The 18,837-nt window shown below is 42.9% G+C and overlaps 1 protein-coding gene across 4 annotated transcripts in view; it reads right to left on the minus strand.

The window, feature by feature from the left end:
• Positions 1-18,837, minus strand: part of LOC126473411 (TATA element modulatory factor) — a 173,300-nt gene that overhangs the window by 118,584 nt on the left and 35,879 nt on the right. For all 4 annotated transcript variants that reach the window (XM_050100435.1, XM_050100434.1, XM_050100436.1 and 1 more), the window contains exon 4: positions 11,189-11,585. In XM_050100435.1, the coding sequence (XP_049956392.1) occupies positions 11,189-11,585 (397 nt within the window). The remainder of the gene's footprint in view (positions 1-11,188; positions 11,586-18,837) is intronic.

The raw sequence follows: 18,837 nt of genomic DNA on the forward strand, positions 1-18,837 counted from the left end.
TTGGGCCATGTGAAAGGTGCAGGTGATGCCGCGGCCTAGGTGTACACCACGGAGGTATACGTGAATGGACCTCAAGTAGAGGTGGTAAAGGCAAGGACTCCAGTTCAGAAAGAAGGGATCAGACATGAACTGCAAGTGGAAGCCCTGATCTGGGCCATCAATGCCGGAGATGAATTGCTGTGGGTGGGAAAAGGAGATGGTAATTCGGATGCGCAGGAGAACTGCGAACGTGTGCAGTGTAACTGGTCAGCAGTTGTGCATGCCTAACCTGCAATGGAGGGACTCCAACCTCCACAAGCACGCTGGTCACTGGACTCATCCTAAAAGCTCCTGTTGCTAGGCAAACGCCACAGTGGTGCACTGGGTCGAGCAAATGCATTGCTGAGGGTGCCGCTGAACTATAAACCAGACACCCAGTGGCGGGATTGAACAAGGGCTCTGTAGAGCTGCAGCAGTGTAGAGCGATCTGCACCCCAGTTGGTGTTGCTCAGGCAGCGGAGGGCATTGAGGTGCTGCCAGCATTTTCGCTTAAACTGACGAAGATGAGAAAGCCAAGTCAATCGGGCATCAAAAACCACTCCTAAAAATCGATGTCTCCATTACAGTGAGGAGGGTCATCAGTAAGGTAAAGTTCTGGTTCCAGATGAATGGTACGACAGCAACAGAAGTGCATAACACATGACTTTGCAGCCAAAAGCTGGAAGCCATGGGCTAGAGCCCTTGACTGCACCTTGTGAATGGCTCCCTGTACGTGCCGCTCAGTAACACCAGTACTGGAAGAGCAGTATGAAATGCAGAAGTCATCTGCATACAGAGAAGGTGAGACGGACGGCCCTACGGCTGCTGCTAGACCAGTAATGGCCACTAAAAATAGAGACACACTGAATATAGAGCCCTGTGGGACCACATTCTCCTGGATATGGGGGTAACTATGGGAGGCACCAACTTGCACACGGAAAGTACGGAGCGACAGGAAGTTTCAGATAAAAATCGGAAGCGGGTCACAGAGACCCCACTCATACAATGTGGCAAGGATATGATGTCGCCAGGTCATGTCTAATGCTTTACAAGAGTCAAGAAATATGGCAACTAGGTGTTGGCATCTGGAAAAGGCTGTTCGAATGGTAGACTCAAGGGACACAAAATTATCAGTGGTAGAGTGCCTCCCTGATATGGAGCCAGTAGACCACGTGACTCCGGGACCAAACTCAACTCCCAACACACCATATGTTCCAGTACCTTACAGAGAACGTTGGTGAGACTGAAGGGCCGACATCAAGCTGGTTTTTACAGGGTTCACCAGAATGATGGGCTCTCCTGCCATTGCGATGGAAAGACACCATTGCACCAGATCCGGTTGAAGCTGATGAGGAGACAGCGCTTGTAGTCAGATGAGAGATGTTTAATCATCTGACTGTGGATCTGATCTGGCCCAGGAGCTGTGTCATGGCAGGGCACTGAGGAGCTCCCACTCAGTAAGTGAGACATTATAGGATTCACTATGGCATGTAGTGAACGAGAGAACTTTCCCTTCAAGCCACCGTTTGAGAGTGCAAAAGGCTGGGGGTTCATTCTCTGACACAGAGGCTCGAGCACAGTGCTCAGCAAAGTGCTCGGCAATCGCGTTTGCGTTGGTAGACAACACGCCATTTATGTTAACGCCGGGAGCATCTGTGTCTGGTACCCAAAAACACGTTTGATCTTTGCCCAGACTTAGGAAGGTGACGTATGGCACCCAGTGGTTGAGACATATTTCTCCCAACACTCTTGCTTCCGTTGTTTGATACGTTGGCAAACATGGGCACAGAGCTGTTTAAAGGCTATGAGGTGCTCCAGGGAAGGGTGCCGCTTATGCCACTGTAGAGCTTGCCGACTCTCCTTAATTGCTTCAGTGACTTCCGTCAACCACCAAGGGACTGTCTTTCACCGGGTGCACCCTAAAGGGCGAGGGATCGTGTTTTCTGCCAAAAAAGCAGTTGTTGTAGTCACCTGCTCAACCATCACATCGATGTTACCGTGTGGAGGAGATTCAACAGTGACAGCAGAGGTGAAAGTTTCCCAGTCTGCCTTGTTTAAAGCCCATCTGGGCAGACGTCTGTGGGCCTGACGCCGGGACAGTGACAGGAAGATGGGGAAGTGGTCAATACCACACAGGTTGTCATGTGCTCTCCAGTGGGTAGATGGGAGACATATCCTGGGCTGCAGATTGATAAATCAAAGGCTAATTAATTACCATGAGCCACAATGAAATGTGTGGCGGACCCATAATTTAAAAGGCAGAGGTCGGACTGAAGCAGTAAAGTTTTGACATCTCTGCCTCGGAGTGTAAGTATGGTGCCACCCCACAAGTGGTCATGGTCATTAAAATCTCCCAGAAGTAGGAAAGGTTTAGGGAGTTGATCAATCAGTGCAGTTAATACATTCAGGCATACTGTACCATCTGGAGGAAGATATACATTGCAGACAGTTATTTCCTGTGCCGTCCTTATTCTGACAGGCACAGCATCAGAGGGGTTTGAAGGGGCACAGTTTCACTACAGACTGAGTTAAGGACATAAACGCAAACTCCACCTGACACTAGATTATAGTCGCTATGCTTCCTGTAGTATCTCTTATAGCGGTGGAGGGCAGGGGTCTGTATTGCCAGGAACCAGGTTTGCTGAAGGGCAATGCAGAAAGCAGGTGTAAAGCTAACAGTTGCCTTAGCTCAGCCAGGCGGTGGAAAAAACCGCCGCAATTCCACTGGAAGATGACGTCATCGTGAGACTGGGAAGGCATGGAACATTCAATGAGGCAGTTTACACCTCAGGGTCACCTGCTCCCACCAGCTTTTTGCCTGAGCAGTCTATATCCATTGTGTCTGAGGGTCTGGCGAGATCTAGATCCTCAGCGGACGCAAGAATATCCACCTCATCTGCAGACACAGAGCTTGCAGATAGTGATGGTGTGGGTGTCACTGCAATTCCCTGGGTCTTGGGGACCTTCTTTTTGGATTTCTCTCACTGGTCCTTGGGTTTCCCTGGCTAGGAGGACTTCACTGATTCAGTCTCCGGGACTGAGGACATGCGTGAAGCCCTACGACTAGCTGCTTTTGGGCTCTTCAGCCACTGGTGGGTGTCACCTTTCCCACTCTCAAAAACCCGGGAAGGGAGTGGCCCAAAGGACCCCCTCCTAGCGAGAGGAGCTGAAGAAGACTTACACTTCTCCAGCTCAATTGTGGGGACTGATATTCCCAATGGTTTGGGGGGGGGGGGGGGGTGTTCCTGAGGTAGGTGGTGCGGGAGCAACAGGGAGGGAAGTGCCCCACCATCAATGGGGCAGGTGTAGTCTTCTGATTCTGAGAGGCGACAGGAATGTGAGGAACTGATGGGGCGACAACTGTTCTCGTAGCGGCTGCGTAAGAGGTGGTCATAGTCACAGGATGTAGGCAACCAAATTTTCTCTTGGCCTCAGTGTAGGTCAGTTGGCCCAGGGTCTTATATTCCATGATTTTCCTCTCTTTCTGTAAAATCCTGTAGTCTGATGAGACAGTGAATGCTGCTCTCCGCAGCTGACACAGGTGGGAGGTGGGGCACATGGAGTACTGGGATGTGATGGACATCCACAATCTCGACAAGTGATGCTGGAAGTACAGTGGAAAGATGTATGGCAGAACTTCCAGCACTTAAAGCACTGCTTTGGGGGAGGGATATATGGCTTGAAGGCACAGCTGTAGACCATCACCTTGACATTCTCGAGTAATGAAGATGAAGGCACCGGTGGCAGCCTGACTATCCCTCGGACCTCGATGGATGTGCGGGACGAAATGAACACCTTGCTGCTCTAAACTGGCGCACAGCTCGTTTTCAGACTGCAAAAGAAGGTCCCTGTGGAATATAATACCCTGGACCATATTTAAGCTCTAATGGGGCATGATGGTTGTACAGACAAGAGCTACGTTCAACATTACTGGATTAAAGTTAAGTATTCCACCATCTGCGTCCATTTTTCTAAGTTCTAATTTCCTTGTCCTGTTCCAGACCTCACGCCAGCCTGCGTGAGCTAAACGCGTGCCTTTCGACTTCCTCTAAATTTAGTGGGTTGGTCTCCTGCCAATCCACAACATTTTGGCAATGAAATTTTCTGCGTTCTTAACTATACTGCCCTGATTTACTTGTGTAATGGCTTCGCCACAATCTCCAGATGTACTGTCCGAATTTTATCGCTTACAGAATCAGCAGACGCAGGCCTTACTGGATGCCCTTGGACAGCTCGTCCAGGGTCAACGTGCAATGCAAAACGATGCAGCAGCCACCGCTCCACCGCTAATGCAGCCACAACACGCTGTTGCACCAACTTTTTGACCTTTTGATGCTGCACTGGAAAGCTGGATGGAGTGGTCACGCCAATTTGGATTCCATCTCGCCGCCTACAGAATTCAAGGTAATGAGTGGCAGCCTTTTCTCCTTTTCTCCTTTCCTCCGTAGGGGTGAACACGTACCGTGTGATAGTCAAATTATTTCCCCGACGCAACGTAGCAACTCTGTCCTATGACGAAATTTTGTCTGCATTAGATGCATATTTCAAAGAATCAGTCAATGTAGTTGCCAAACGGTATACCTTCTTTCGTACAAAACGTACGGTAGGTCAAACTAATCGGGAGTGGGTTGCCACTTTGCAAGGCCTTACTAGGGATTGTGCTTTTGAGTGTCAATGTGGACTCCCTTATTCAGATACTATGGTACGTGATGCAATTGCACAGAACGTTTCTGATGTTCGTATAAGGGAACAGATTTTGAAACTAGTCAATCCCTCCCTTCAACAAGTGATGGCCATATTGGATCGGCAGGACACACTTGACTTTGCTCAGGAATCATTTGAAACTTCCCCACCCGTGTGTCACATTAACTGGCCCGCCGGGCGCGCTGCACGGAACAGTAAACAGTCCTCACGCCCAGGCTCTCAGCCACGTGTGCCGCACAGGCAAGCAAATGCAGTGCTAAAATCATGCCCGCGGTGTGCTACTAGACATTCGTGTGAGAATTGCCCGTCATGCCAGGCTATTTGCTTTTTCTGTAATAAAAAAGGCCATGTTCAGAGTGTTTGCCAGAAAAAGCTCAAATCGGACACTCTCAATCATTCCAGGCCCTTTGCTTCACACCGGAATCGAACCAAGGATCCTCCGGCTTGTGAAACTTCGCCCATGGAAATTCATGTAGTTCATTCCACTACGCCCAGTGCCACTCTCTCTAACAGTGACTGTGTTCGTCCCACAAAAAGTGTGCGTCGACATCGCCGGAAATCCCGTCAAGTCGCAAGTGATTATGTACCAGTGTCAGTTCACGTTGCACGAGACAGTCACTCTTGTCATCAGCAGGACAATAAACTTTTTGTAGATTTGGACATTAACGGCAAAGTGATACCGTTCCAGCTCGATACCGGAGCTGCAGTTTCACCAATCAATCACGACATGTACAAACAGCTGGGCACACCTCCGTTGCGTGCCGCAAATTTTACGCTAACTACATATTCAGGACACGGGCTCCCTGTGTTAGGGCAGTGCAGCCTTCTTGCAACATACAAGGGACAAACGAAACTTGTGTCATTGTACGTCCTTCCCCATTCTTCTTCTGCAGTGAACTTGTTTGGTTTCGATTTATTTCAGTTGTTTAACTTGTCTATAGTCAATCAGGTCCTATCAGTGAACCAGACTGTGCCTTCAGACAGTGTTTCTCGTCTATGTGAAGAATTTGCAGACATTTTTTCACCGGGCCTTGGTTGCGCTAAGAACTTTAAAGTACGTTTGGAACTGCAAGTAAACGCGCAACCGAAATTTTTCAGAGCGCGCAATGTTCCCCACGCATTACACGATTTGGAATCACAAGGTGTGATTGAACATGTGCAGGCTTCTCTCTGGACATCACCCTTAGTAATTTTGCCAAAACCTTCCGGAAAATTGAGACTTTGTGTGGACTTCAAGGCAACAGTGAATCCACAACTAGTGATTGCAACTTTTCCTTTACCCCGCCCGGAAGATCTTTTTGACAAACTGTGCCCGGGTAAATATTTTTCGAAGTTGGACCTAGCAGATGCGTACTTGCAAAGACCGGTGGACGACGAATGCCAGTGCGTTTTGGTGGTTACCACGCATCTTGGTTTGTATCGATTCAAACGACTGCCATTCGGGTGTGCACCCGCCCCTGCATTGTTTCAGCAATATCTACAAACTGTTTGTGCGTCAGTCTCTACTGTAGCAAACTATCTGGACGATATTGTGATCTCCGGAAAGACGGAAGAAGAACATTTAGCCAATCTCAGAACATTATTTCAGGTCTTGCGACAAAATAGTCTTCGCTTGTGGAAGGACAAATGTATGTTTTTTGCTCGTGACTTACCCTACCTGGGACATGTACTCAATGCCCACGGCATACATCCCAGTCCCGAGCACCTCCGTGCCATACAAGACTTGCCTTAGCCGCAGAATTTGAAGCAGCTACAGAGTGTGCTGGGAAAAATTAATTATTATAACCATTATATCCCCCACGCCTCTTCCATTTCAGCTCTGCTTCATCGCTTATGCCGTAAAGGTGTTCCGTTCGTCTGGACGATGGAATGCGAATGCGCCTTTCACCAGTTGAAATCGGCGTTGCTTTCCAGTACTTGCCTTACGCCATTCCCAGACAGACAAGAGCTACGTTCAACATTACTGGATTAAAGTTAAGTATTCCACCATCTGTGTCCGTTTTTCTAAGTTCTAATTTCCTTGTCCTGTTCCAGACCTCACGCCAGCCTGCGTGAGCTAAACGCGTGCCTTTCGGCTTCCTCTAACATTAGTGGGATGGTCTCCTGCCAATCCACAAAATGGTAACAGAAACATCCCCAACTTGTCACAAGCAAGTAATGCCCATGACTGGGCAGAGGATGCTGTTTTTGTCAAGACTGACCCAGAGCGCATTTCGGACAAGCCCTCCACCTCCCCAAACTTGTCCTCCAAATGCTCCACAAAAAACTGAGGCTTCATCAAGACAAAGGAGTCCCCATCAGCTCTCATACTTACAAGGTACCGGGGCGAATAAGCTTCACTGCCATCCTTGGCCTGGCGTTCCTCTCATAGTGTGGCCACGGAGGTGAATGATGTGGGTTCATATTTCTTAGCACTGAAGTTTTACTTTGCTGCTTACTTACAGACTGCTGGCGGCGGACCACCAGCCAGAGATGACATACTACGCTTCATGGCATGTCATCCACTGTGATGCCACCCACTCTGAGCAGGGGCCCTCCCCACAGGCATCACCCAGCCTCAGCAAGGGCCACCTGGCAGGATGGCCTTTGCCGGGAGTCCCAATGCCCCAGGGAGATGGGCATCTACTCCATGGCATACGTGGGGAGTTAACGGTGCAGGCGTCAGCAGAGCAATCCCTGTGTTGTCTGGGGGTTGCAATAAACAGGGTACATGGTGGCCCTACCACAACGGACTGGCTACCATGCTGGATATGTGCTAAGAGGGCCATGGTCATCACCGGGCAGAAAGCGACACTGGATAGTGCTTGGTGGAAAACGCACCCAGGAAGGTGTCCTTGCCCAAAAGATGGAGAATGAGCAGGACTGCAATGTGACAACGAGGAAGTGGGCTAAAGATCTCAATGCACGATGGACACAATGCGCCATATAACAAGTCCTTCTCCAATTGGCTCGACCTTCAGGAAAATTTAGAAAGATGGAGGTCAAACCCGACAGGGGACCATCACATAAAGGCCGAAACGTATGAGACTCCTTGTAGTCGCCTCTTATGACAGGCAGGAATATCTCAGGCCTCTTCTAACCCCCGGACCCGCAGGGGGACCACAATATGGTCTCTCATGGTCAGGAAAATAAAATAGAGATACTGCAAATCAAAGTAAGTTTTAAGCCATGTTTATAATAAATAATAATAATAATAATAATAATAATAACAATAATAATAATAGTCAGCAATTTACAACAACATTTTAACTTTTGTTCCAAATTTCTGAAAGTTATCCAGGATGTGAAGCACATTTGATATTAGAAGAAAATGTACCATTGCTTGGAGACCTAGAGGGTCATACCAATTGGAAACATTTCTTTTATTCTCAAACACTACAACTTCTCTTTGTGAAATACAAATATTGTCACTTCTAGATGAGTTGGCATAAGTTGATCACTTGCAGTTGCAGTAGGCTGGGCACACCAGCTTCACCGGCCTATCTCAACCAATAATGTAACACCATTTTGTAAATAACTCCATGGCAATGACCTAAGTGTTTTCATTACTCTGTAGACAGCTACTGTTTTTGCATGTAGCCGCTAGCGCTCGCAGCTGAAAGCTTGCAACAGTGAGCCTAAGCAATGACACCTACAGTTGAGATGGTGTAAGAAGATCCCTACCTTCTTATACCATCTCAACTATAGGTGTAATTGCTTAGGTTGGAGGACCAATTTAGACAATAGCGTGCACTGTGTTTTCGTACTTGATGGGGACAGAGGTGGGAAAGGGTAGTCATAATGAGCTAATTCATTTTCAGCATAAATTGCTCTGAGGCATAAAAAACACAATAGCATTACAGTTGCAATGTTGACAAAAGAGTTCACGGGTGAACAGCTGAGTGTTAAGTGTCCAAGCGGCACAATATTTCAGCAAGCGACCACATTGTCAGCATCAGATGTGCTGACAAACCGATCGCCGAGACACCGATGTCAGGCTTTTATCTCCTCTCCCCCTCCAGGTATTCCAGATGAGGTCTAAGCCCAGGCACGGAGTGTTCAGCACCCTTTTTATCAGATTTAAAACAGGTTCCCAGGCATTATTAAGGATGTAACCGCTATCTTGATTGATCAGTTGTTCCTGTGCTCGAATCTCAATAGCTTCTTCAATGACGCAGTCCCAGAATTTGGAAGTCTGTGTCAGAACCATGGTTGGTTGTAATTCTTCCTGTGCAATTTCGAGAGGTCATGTTCAGCAGCCACCGACTTGTTAGGCTGCTGCAGTCTGGTGTTACGTTCATGTTCTTGGCAAGAATCTTTGATAGTATGTACTGTTTGACCAATGTAAGTCATGCCACATTCCCAGGGGACCTAGCAGACTCTGGATTTCCATAGTCCTAGATCATCCTCGACATTACCAAGCAGTGCCTGTGTCTTAATTGATGGGTGGAAGTCTTCAACTGATGCTTTTGAAGAAATCGACCTACCTCTCCCGATAAAGTGCCACAGAATGGAGTAAATGCTATGCTCCCATCGTGCTGAGGTTCCTCTTCTGTTTCCTATGGTCGTATAGTTGGTGCAGGATGTAGAGCTCTCTGAATTTGCTTCTCTGTGTAGCCATTTTTCCGGAAAACCAGCCTCAGGTGTTCAAGATCTGAGTTAAGGCTCTCATTGTCAGACAGGGTATGGGACGTGTGAACCAATCTTTTGAAGACGGCGTTCTTCTGTGCGGGATGGTGGCAGCTGTTTGCATGTAAGCAAAGGTCAGTGTGCGTCTTCTTACAGTAAATGCTGTGGCCCAATGTGCTGTCTGCCATTCTTTTAATGAGGACATCCAGAAAGGGGAGCACTCCCTCCACTTCGACTGGCAGAGTAAACTTGATGTACGGAATTGAGATGCATGAGGAAACCATTCTGCTTGTCTCTATCGTGTGGCCATATGACAAAGGTGTCATCAGTATAGTGGAAGAAACAGGTAGGTTTCCACTGCGCTTAATGCAGCGCTTCTTCCTCGAAATGTTCCATGAACAAGTTGGCGACGACTGGTGAAAGTGGACTCCCACTGGCTACTTGTTCAGTTTGCTTGTAATATCCACCATCGAAGAAAAAGTATGTCAACGTCAGGATGTGCCTAAAAAGGTTGGTCATCTCTGTGTGAAATTTCTGACCAGTAAGTTCTGAGGCTTCCTGCAAAGGCACCCTTGCAAAGAGAGAGACAACATCGAAACTCACAAGGACGTCCGAATCACGGAGTCTGAAGTTGTTAATACGCCCGACAAAATCCAATGAGTTGTGAATATGATGTGAACATTTTCTGATGTAAGGGCTAAGCATATCCTTAAGGTATTTTGCAAGTGAGTATGGGGAAGCACCAATGTTGTTGACAATCGGTCGTAAAGGCACTCCCTCTTTGTGTACCTTGGGAGTCCTTAAAGTCTCGGTTGTAGCTTCTTCACAACATCCTCAAAACATTGGTTCACATGGCCAATACCCTGTATGGCCCATACCCTGTCTGACAATGAGAGCCTTAACCAAGAACTTGACTACACAGAGAAGCAAATTCTGGAAATATGGCTACACAGAAAAGCAAATTCGGAGAGCTCTATGTCCCACACTGACTGTACAACCAGGGGAAACAGAAGAGGAACCTCAGCAGGGGTGAGGGCATAGCATTTAATCCGTTCTGTGGCACTTTACTGGGAAAGATTGGTCGAATTCTTCAAAAACATCAAGCGAATACTGTCTTCCGCCCATCAATTAAGTCACAGGCACTGCTTGGTAATGTCAAGGACGACCTAGGACTACGGAAATCCAGATTCTACCAGATCCCCTGGGAGTGTGACACGACTTACATAGACCAAATGCTGCGTTCTATCCAAGATCTTTGTCAAGAACATCAATGGCACACCAGACTGTAGCAGCCCTAAAAATTCAGCAGTTGCTGAACATTGCCTCTCGGAATTACACAGAATGAATTATGACCAGAACAAGGTTCTGTCACAGACTTCCACATACTGGGACTGTGTCATTAAAGTATCTATCGAGATTTGAGTATGGGAACTGTTGATCAATCAAGATTATATCCTTAGAAGGCCTGGGAACCTGCTTTGAATCTGATAAAATGTAGAAAGAAGTCATCCCATCACAAACTGACTTCGAGAACAGGCAGAGATACTACGTAGACGCTGTCAGTACCTGCCCCTGGGTGCAGACTGCGAACAGAACAGATGCTGGACGCTCTGCGCCTGGGCGTGGAACGCGTTTGGAACACCTGGATGCCGGTCGCAAATACCTCGGTAGTCTGTTCATCAGCCCATCTGAAGATGGCAATGTCATCAATTGCCAAAATATTGTGCCGGCTGGACACTAAGACCAGGCTGTTCAACCATGAACTCTTTAATCATGAAGTATGCTGGAAGAAATTGAAGAATCAGTTACAATGTTATTCAGCAATTTATGTAATATCAGAATATGATAAACTGCTCACCTTATCCTTCAGAGATGGTGTTGCTGGCAGCACTACAGAAGGCTTTGGTGTATCAGCTGACACAGAGACTGGAATTCGAATGGGTTCTGTAGTATGAGCAAGAGCAAGCTGGAGCCCTGCTCGACAGCCAGTGTGAGTTGCCACAGGGATTTCTGGAGGTGCCTCTGTCCTACTGGCCCCCAGTAAGCCACTGTCACCAATGGGCTGCGACTGTATCACAGCCTGAGGGAACTGCCTGCCACCAGATGCTTCCATTATCGTCACAGTAGCTGTTGCCGTGCTTTCTGATGCTGATGTGTAGCTGTCATCTGCCACACTCTCATCGTCTTCTTCTGGAATAACTTCAACACTCTCAGGCGAAGTTTTTTCTGATGTATCACCACTCCTCGTTTGTGGCCTGAATCCAAGAAGAATTAATCAAACAATGCACAGATTACAAAAATGAAGAGGATATTCACATGTAGGCAGCACGATTACTACAAATACACTGTATCATCTGAAATGCACATGAGATCATTTACTCCACATTGAGGAACTTGGAAAATTTTTAGTCTTTTCTTGCTTTCTTTTTTCCCCTCTTTTTCAAATGCACACATTGTACCACTGAAAGCTGCAAATAATAGAAATGACAAGTATTTTTATAGTAGGTATGCTAAAAAAAATCTGTAGAGCATTATATGTTGGAAGATATAACAAAGTGGGAGACAACAACTTTATGTAGCTTAACCCAATAAGGTAAAATTTTTAAATTTAATCTAAAAGTTGTATGAATAAACTTTATCGCATCTACCACTCATTTATATGTACAATTATTGTCTTATGCTTAAGACATATCTGACATTCATATCAAAAATGGACACTGCTTGCAATAGCAAGGAGTTACATAGTTAGCAAGATCCGTTGTAATTAAAACAATGAAATGGTTGCACCAAGAGGTACCATACCCTGTTGCAACAAAAAATGAGTAGCCCAGAGTATTGCAAATAAATATCAGTGGCCAGTATAGTAATTCTTTTAATTTTGCTTTAGTTTCATCACCACTCTTAGTATTGCTGCTTCTGATTTTTCAGTTACAATAGGCTCCATTTATGTATCTTCTGCAATGTCACAAACATCACTATCTGCAGAAAGCAGTGAATTCTGGCATATTTAATTTTATAAGAATTGGGTAGCTGAGTATGTGAGTGTATCAAAATTGTTAATCACAATTTTTCATTGGGAAACATCTGCAGCCACATATCTATGAAGTGCCTGAACTACTGAGATTGCCTTCAATAATTATCAATGAATTTATAGATGGGAACAATTAAATTAGATGGCATGAAAATGAGCTAATATGAACACAAAGCCCTGCTATCTAAACAGTTTATATACTGCCACAATTGCTGAGGCACAATGATTGTAAGCTATTCATTTCAGGACAAAAGTTTTTGCTAGGTGAATTTTTAACATTTCTAATGACAGAGTGTAGAAGATATAGAATTGAAATTAAATGAAGGAAAGGGAGGGGGTGGGGTGGGGGGTAGGGTGCTAAACTAGCAGAAACAGCACAGTACAAATGTTGTGCAGCATACCATCTAAAAATCTAACAAATCCAAAATAACAGTTAAAGGGACAACCCGCTTCCTTCTTTCCATGGTTGACATATGGTATGCAGTATGTTAAATATGGTGTGAATGGTGGCAACAATGGAACAGAAATGACTGAATCAATTACAATGCAGATTGGGTATTTCGTCATAATGAGGTGTATTAAGCATGGAGTAAATGTTGCCAATGACAGGTACCGACCTCAAGTTACACTACAGATCAGCAGGTTACCACATCCTTTATTTTATATTCACTTTTTTTGTTTTCAACACCAAACAACTAAATGTCACATCTACCTTAGACCTTAGACCATACTGTAGATTATCTGTTGCAATCAAGATTTTCTGGGAGAAGGGGTGGTGGATGCTATCATGCTCAAAATCTTATTTCACACCAGATTTTCATTCATCTGAAACTGAGTGCATCTCTGCCAATATCAAGAATGACTTGCTGGTTATACATTCAGAACACATCAGCTGCATACCTGACTTTCTAGAAAATCTTGAAATTTAAGTACTCAAAAAACACCAAAATATGCAAGCATTTATGACCTAAAACTTACATGAATATGACCTTAAAAATTATATATGACTTTGTAAAGTTTATTTAAAAACATACTTGTTGACTGTTTTATATACCATGTAACAAAATTCACTTCTGAACAAATTGTGAGTGTAGTACTTCTTTTTTGTGGTGTTTGAAACTAACTAGTACTTATTTTTGAAATGTCTGCATTTGTCTGAAAAAACACGAAGCACAGTAGAAACAATACCATCTATCCAGGCCATAAAACCATTTTTTTACCAATTATTTAAAATATTCTAAATTATTTAACACGCTCCGCCAATCTTCAGTGTCTGCAGAATATCATTGGATCACAAAGTGTATTTTCAGGTTTTCCAATTTCAATTATCTACAGTTGCTGAGGACAGTTTTGTACCTGGAACAGTTTCTCTCCACACCACAGGATGTTACAGAACGCATTTGAAGGTGGCAAGATCACTGCAAGCCAGTTTTGGTTCACTGTCTTTAGATGTTGTGGCATTCCCACAAAAACTGTCATTAATTTTGCACACTGTAGAATATCCAGGATTCCACTGGAGAGCATTTTTGCACTTTGTTGTTCCCTTTGTCAGTCACTTGACCAGAAGCTTGGCCCAACTCACTCTGCACATGCTGCACAATACTCAGGGCATCATAAGGTTGAGTAGCAGCAGCTTCCAGTCATGTGCTGGCTTCTGATACCACTGAAAAGGTAGGCCAAGTTTCCAGAAAAGGTATATGTACAGACTTCTTCCGAGGTTTTAATAGCACTTGATTCATCAGTATCAAGTTCACAAAAGATAGTCTTTATATTGGTGTAGTTGATACAATGATACTCGGCAGCATTAAGCATTCATGTAAGAACAGGATGAGAGGGAGGGGCATCGAAGGTGTTTGTTCCTTGAACTGTCTTTATTTTGATGTAGGTGGCACAGTAATACTCAGCAACATTAAGTCAAGAACACCATCGTCTAAGAACAGGTTGTGGGGGAGGGGCAATGAACATGCTTGTCCCTTGAATTTCTGCACCTGTATTGAAAGTTTCACTCAGACTTTCTTGCCCCAGGAAATTAGGTCTAGTTTGTACATATCATGGTAACCTGACTGCACCTCTTTTGCAGCTCTTTGTACTGCATGTGCAAGGCAAGTGACATACACTATACTGGGGTAGAGAATCTGAAGCCCCTTGTTGCTTTAGCCATGTATGAAGCACCATCTCTTACTACCACCAAAACATTGTTTCTGTTCACACCATCCAGGCTTAGTAGGTTTATGGAATTGTCAAACAAAATGGCTATTGTCGAACTGTTAACTCTCTCAAGAGGTTCACGCATAAGGATGAAAATTTCTCCAGGCCCATTAATTTTTTAGAACACCAACAACAACATTTAGAACGTAAGGCCCATCAACATCAATGGTTTCATCTGTTGACACCCAGACCTTTTTGTCAGCAACACTAATTCATGAGTTGCTGAGCAACTCCTCATAGCACGCGGATCAGCAGTTGCTTCTCACTGTAGATTCATCTGGAACTGGATGTGTCACACACTTCTCCAAGAATTGTCTGAAGCATGAATTATTCAGATTCTCCAATGGCATGTTGCAAGAGACAACAATCTCACACAAGTCCTTGAAGAATGATTATGTGGTTGAGTAACAGCATTTGTCTGCTGTCATTTTCATCACTTCTATTTACACAGCAACTGTGTGTGGTGGTATTACAGTGTTACTGCATATTAAATTGCTTTTTAGCACTAATTTTAATTTCACACAGTTATAAAATAATATTTATCCACTAATGCTGAAGGACTTCTCTCCAAAATCACAAATAAAACCTCACAGCATCATTCTGTTAGAGCACTTTACTTTTGGCATGTTGAAACAGACTAAGTTTGTAACACGCTTCTAGAGCATTTTGCCAACACCACACAACAATATATTAAGTCAGCAAGCTGACTAATGTGTTGCACTGCTTGTCTGGTATAGTCCTGACAAATAAAGCTTCATAGTATATGTTGTGTTTATTTGTAAAATACCACCTGAAACATTATCAAGTGAGCAACATTTTCATATTTTTATTCTAGTGTTTCTTTAAGACATGACAAATATATTCATTTTTGGCAGAAGTTTGCCAAAGTATGACCTATCACAGCAAAAGCTGGCTGAAATATGACATAACTAGAAAACGTGTAAATATGATTTATATGCAAAACAAAAATATATTTTTCTACACTACAATACCTGGATTTATGCATAAATTGTTGTAAAATTCACACTAAAAAACAGGAAAAATATGACTTGTCTTTAAAATCTGGCCCATACTAATAATTTATTAATTGGAAGGACATAAAGTGAGTAAAGAACTGTCTATAAAACATAACATAGTATAGTGCATATCAACAGCTGATAAAAATGTGACGCCTACATAATTCAAATTAATATAATTACTGAATGCTGCTCTTTTTGTTTCTTCTACAATTATTCACCATGCACAATAACTATGCTGAACCACTTCACAATTAGATGAAACAATCTTGAGCCAAAGTCTACAGGGGTAACTTTACTCAGTAAGTGGTATGGAAACTTATCTACGAGGAAAATTGAGCAGGCCTACTCTAAAAAAAAAAAACTGTTGTTATATACTGTCCACCATCTTCTTAGACTTTCATTTGTTTTTTGGATGTTAATGGAATAATCCAAACCTGACTATAATAATTTCTTTGACTGTAAAACATTATCTCCATAAATTATCTACAGAGAACAGTGTTAAAATTAAGACACTTCAGTACCATTTAATTCATGATGAAAGAAACAAATATAAATCATTCAATGAAGCAATTGCTGATAAGTTTCAATGTATCTTACAACTGTATTGGTTACATTCATCAGCCTGCATAAAATGCACATTATTTAGAAATGCTTGCATAAAAAGCTATCCTATCACTTGAAATGAAGCATAGCTATTTCACTGTGGGTTTATCTTTTTCTCTTGTTTCTTGCTTGTTTGTATTCTGAATCAAAATTTGTATTAACCTGCAGAAACCATTTAATACCATTTAATTATTGTTTCTTGAATAAAGTGCATACTGAATTTATTGAATTATATTAGAACATAAGCATGAATAGAGTTTAATCATAAGTATAATGTATCTGTAGTCTTACTATTGTCCAGACAAACTATTTCCTTCTATTTATATCACAGTTTTCATTTCTAGTCAATAAAAAGAAGAAACAATAGTATTCTAGCTGATGACACTTTCACAAGCATTATGAGAAAGGGATCACACATCTGGCAAACCTTTTTATGGGGTGATGTTGGCTGCCAATATTTAAAAGATTGAGAAAGACATGACCTTACACATCTCCTTTGACATATCAGAACCTCGTGGTAAATAGGATGGAGTACTGTAACGCATTTATTTTACAATAACTTTAGATGTGGAAGAACACAAGGCACTGTACACATATCAAGCTGGCAGTTGGTGCAGTGATGTTAAAGGAAAAAGAAATTACAATAAATGAAAAGCACCAGTTTGCTTTTGTTCTACAATATTACTCTTATTGTTAACCGGTTTTCGGCTTACAAGGCCATCTTCAGACATTTACTGAGTATTATCACCAAAGAAGTTAAATGTTAGCAAACAACACTGGAAGAGTAGTAACACACCTAGACTGAAGTAGAAACATACAGTAAGTAACATCTTTGCAATGAAAACGTAAAAACTGAACAGTACATAAATAACAATGGAGTAGACAGGAAAACCTTTAGTACAAAATAGGAATAGCATGCCTACATAACAGTTTCTATTAATAAACAAAATTAATAAAATAAAATAAAATTAGTACTAGACAAGGCTGCATCAGGAGGTATGAAACATGGAGAGTGATACACAACCATTTAAAAGAAGAGACAGTTATTAATGTTAATACAGAATACATAAGGAACTTAAGCAATATCAATAAGATAAACAGAATGCTCACAACATCCCATAGCTCACAAACATGCAGCTGTCCATTGAAGCAATATCAATAAGATAAACAGAATGCTCACAACATCCCACAGCTCACAAACATGCAGCTTTCCATTGAAGCAATATCAATAAGATAAACAGAATGCTCAAAACATCCCATAGCTCACAAACATGCAGCTTTCCACTCAATGGTACACCGTCTCATATCTATCCCCATGTTGAGAGGTGATTTTAAAGCAGAGCTAGATACAATAAAATTTATTGCCACAGCCAATGGCTACAATCCAGTTCTTATTGACCACATCTTGCACAGGAAACAAAAACGGGAAATTATACCCCTCCTCTATGCCCCACCCGCTTCCCCATCCACTGTCTGCAAGAAATGGTGTACACTACCATTTCAAGGTCAGGTATCACAGATTGTAGCCAAGGCACTGAAATCCTGCAACTATAGGCTTTCCTACTATGTCAGGAACATGGCATCCCAGTGTGTTTTTAATAGAAAAGACAAGATCCAGTTATTATCCAACAGTGGGGTATACAAAATAGCCTGTTCTAATTGTGACAAAAATTTTACATTGGTCAGTCAGGCAGAGACATATCAACTAGGCTGGCTGAACATGAATGCAGCTGGAGGTTGCAGAATTCAGACTCTGCATTTGCTGAACATGTACTGAGTGAGGTTCACAACTACCAGCCAGTGTCCCATGTACTTCACTTAGCAAACAAAGGCCATAAACTCAACCTGCTGGAAGCCCTAGAAATTAACAAACATCTTACTCACAGTCCAGATCTCATCCTAAATGACCAGACACAGCTCAACACTTCCCCTCCCCTAAACTTCATATAATCATCTTTGTTGTTCATTACTTCCCACACTCTCTCTTCCTACATATTCCCATTTTCCTGTATTCATTAAGTTGTTTTGTTTTGTTGAAGTTGTCTTTGTATTCCACATAGACTGTAGTTTCAATAGTTAAGGCTTTCTTTTAACTGGTACTTGTATTACTGTCCATGTTTAACACCCCTTGTAGTTGTCTCATCAAATACTGTTCATATTTTACTTTGCTCATTTATTTAATGAAAACTGTTACACAGCCACTGATTTGATTATAATGTTAATTAATGAAAACTGTTACACAGCCACTGATTTGATTATAATGTTAATGTTAAAATGCAGTACCACCACACTCTCAAACTGTAGGTTCCCTCAAACACCTCCATTTTCCTGCATTCATTTATATCTGTTTATCTTATTGATACTGCTTAAGTTCCTTACGTATTCTGTATTTACATTGATAACTGTCTCTTCTTTTAATTGGTTGTGTATCACTCTCCATGTTTCATACCTCCTGAAGCAGCCTTGTCTAGTACTAATTTTATTTTATTTTGTTAGTTTTGTTTATTAATAGAAACTGTTATGTAGGCATGCTATTCCTATTTTGTGCTGAAGGTTTCCCTGTCTACTCCATTGTTATTTATGTACTGTTCAGTTTTTACTTTTTCATTGCAAAGATGTTACTTACTGTATGTTTCTACTTCGGTC

The sequence above is a fragment of the Schistocerca serialis genome, chromosome 4 (genome assembly GCF_023864345.2).
Source record: "Schistocerca serialis cubense isolate TAMUIC-IGC-003099 chromosome 4, iqSchSeri2.2, whole genome shotgun sequence".
Taxonomy (NCBI): domain Eukaryota; kingdom Metazoa; phylum Arthropoda; class Insecta; order Orthoptera; family Acrididae; genus Schistocerca; species Schistocerca serialis.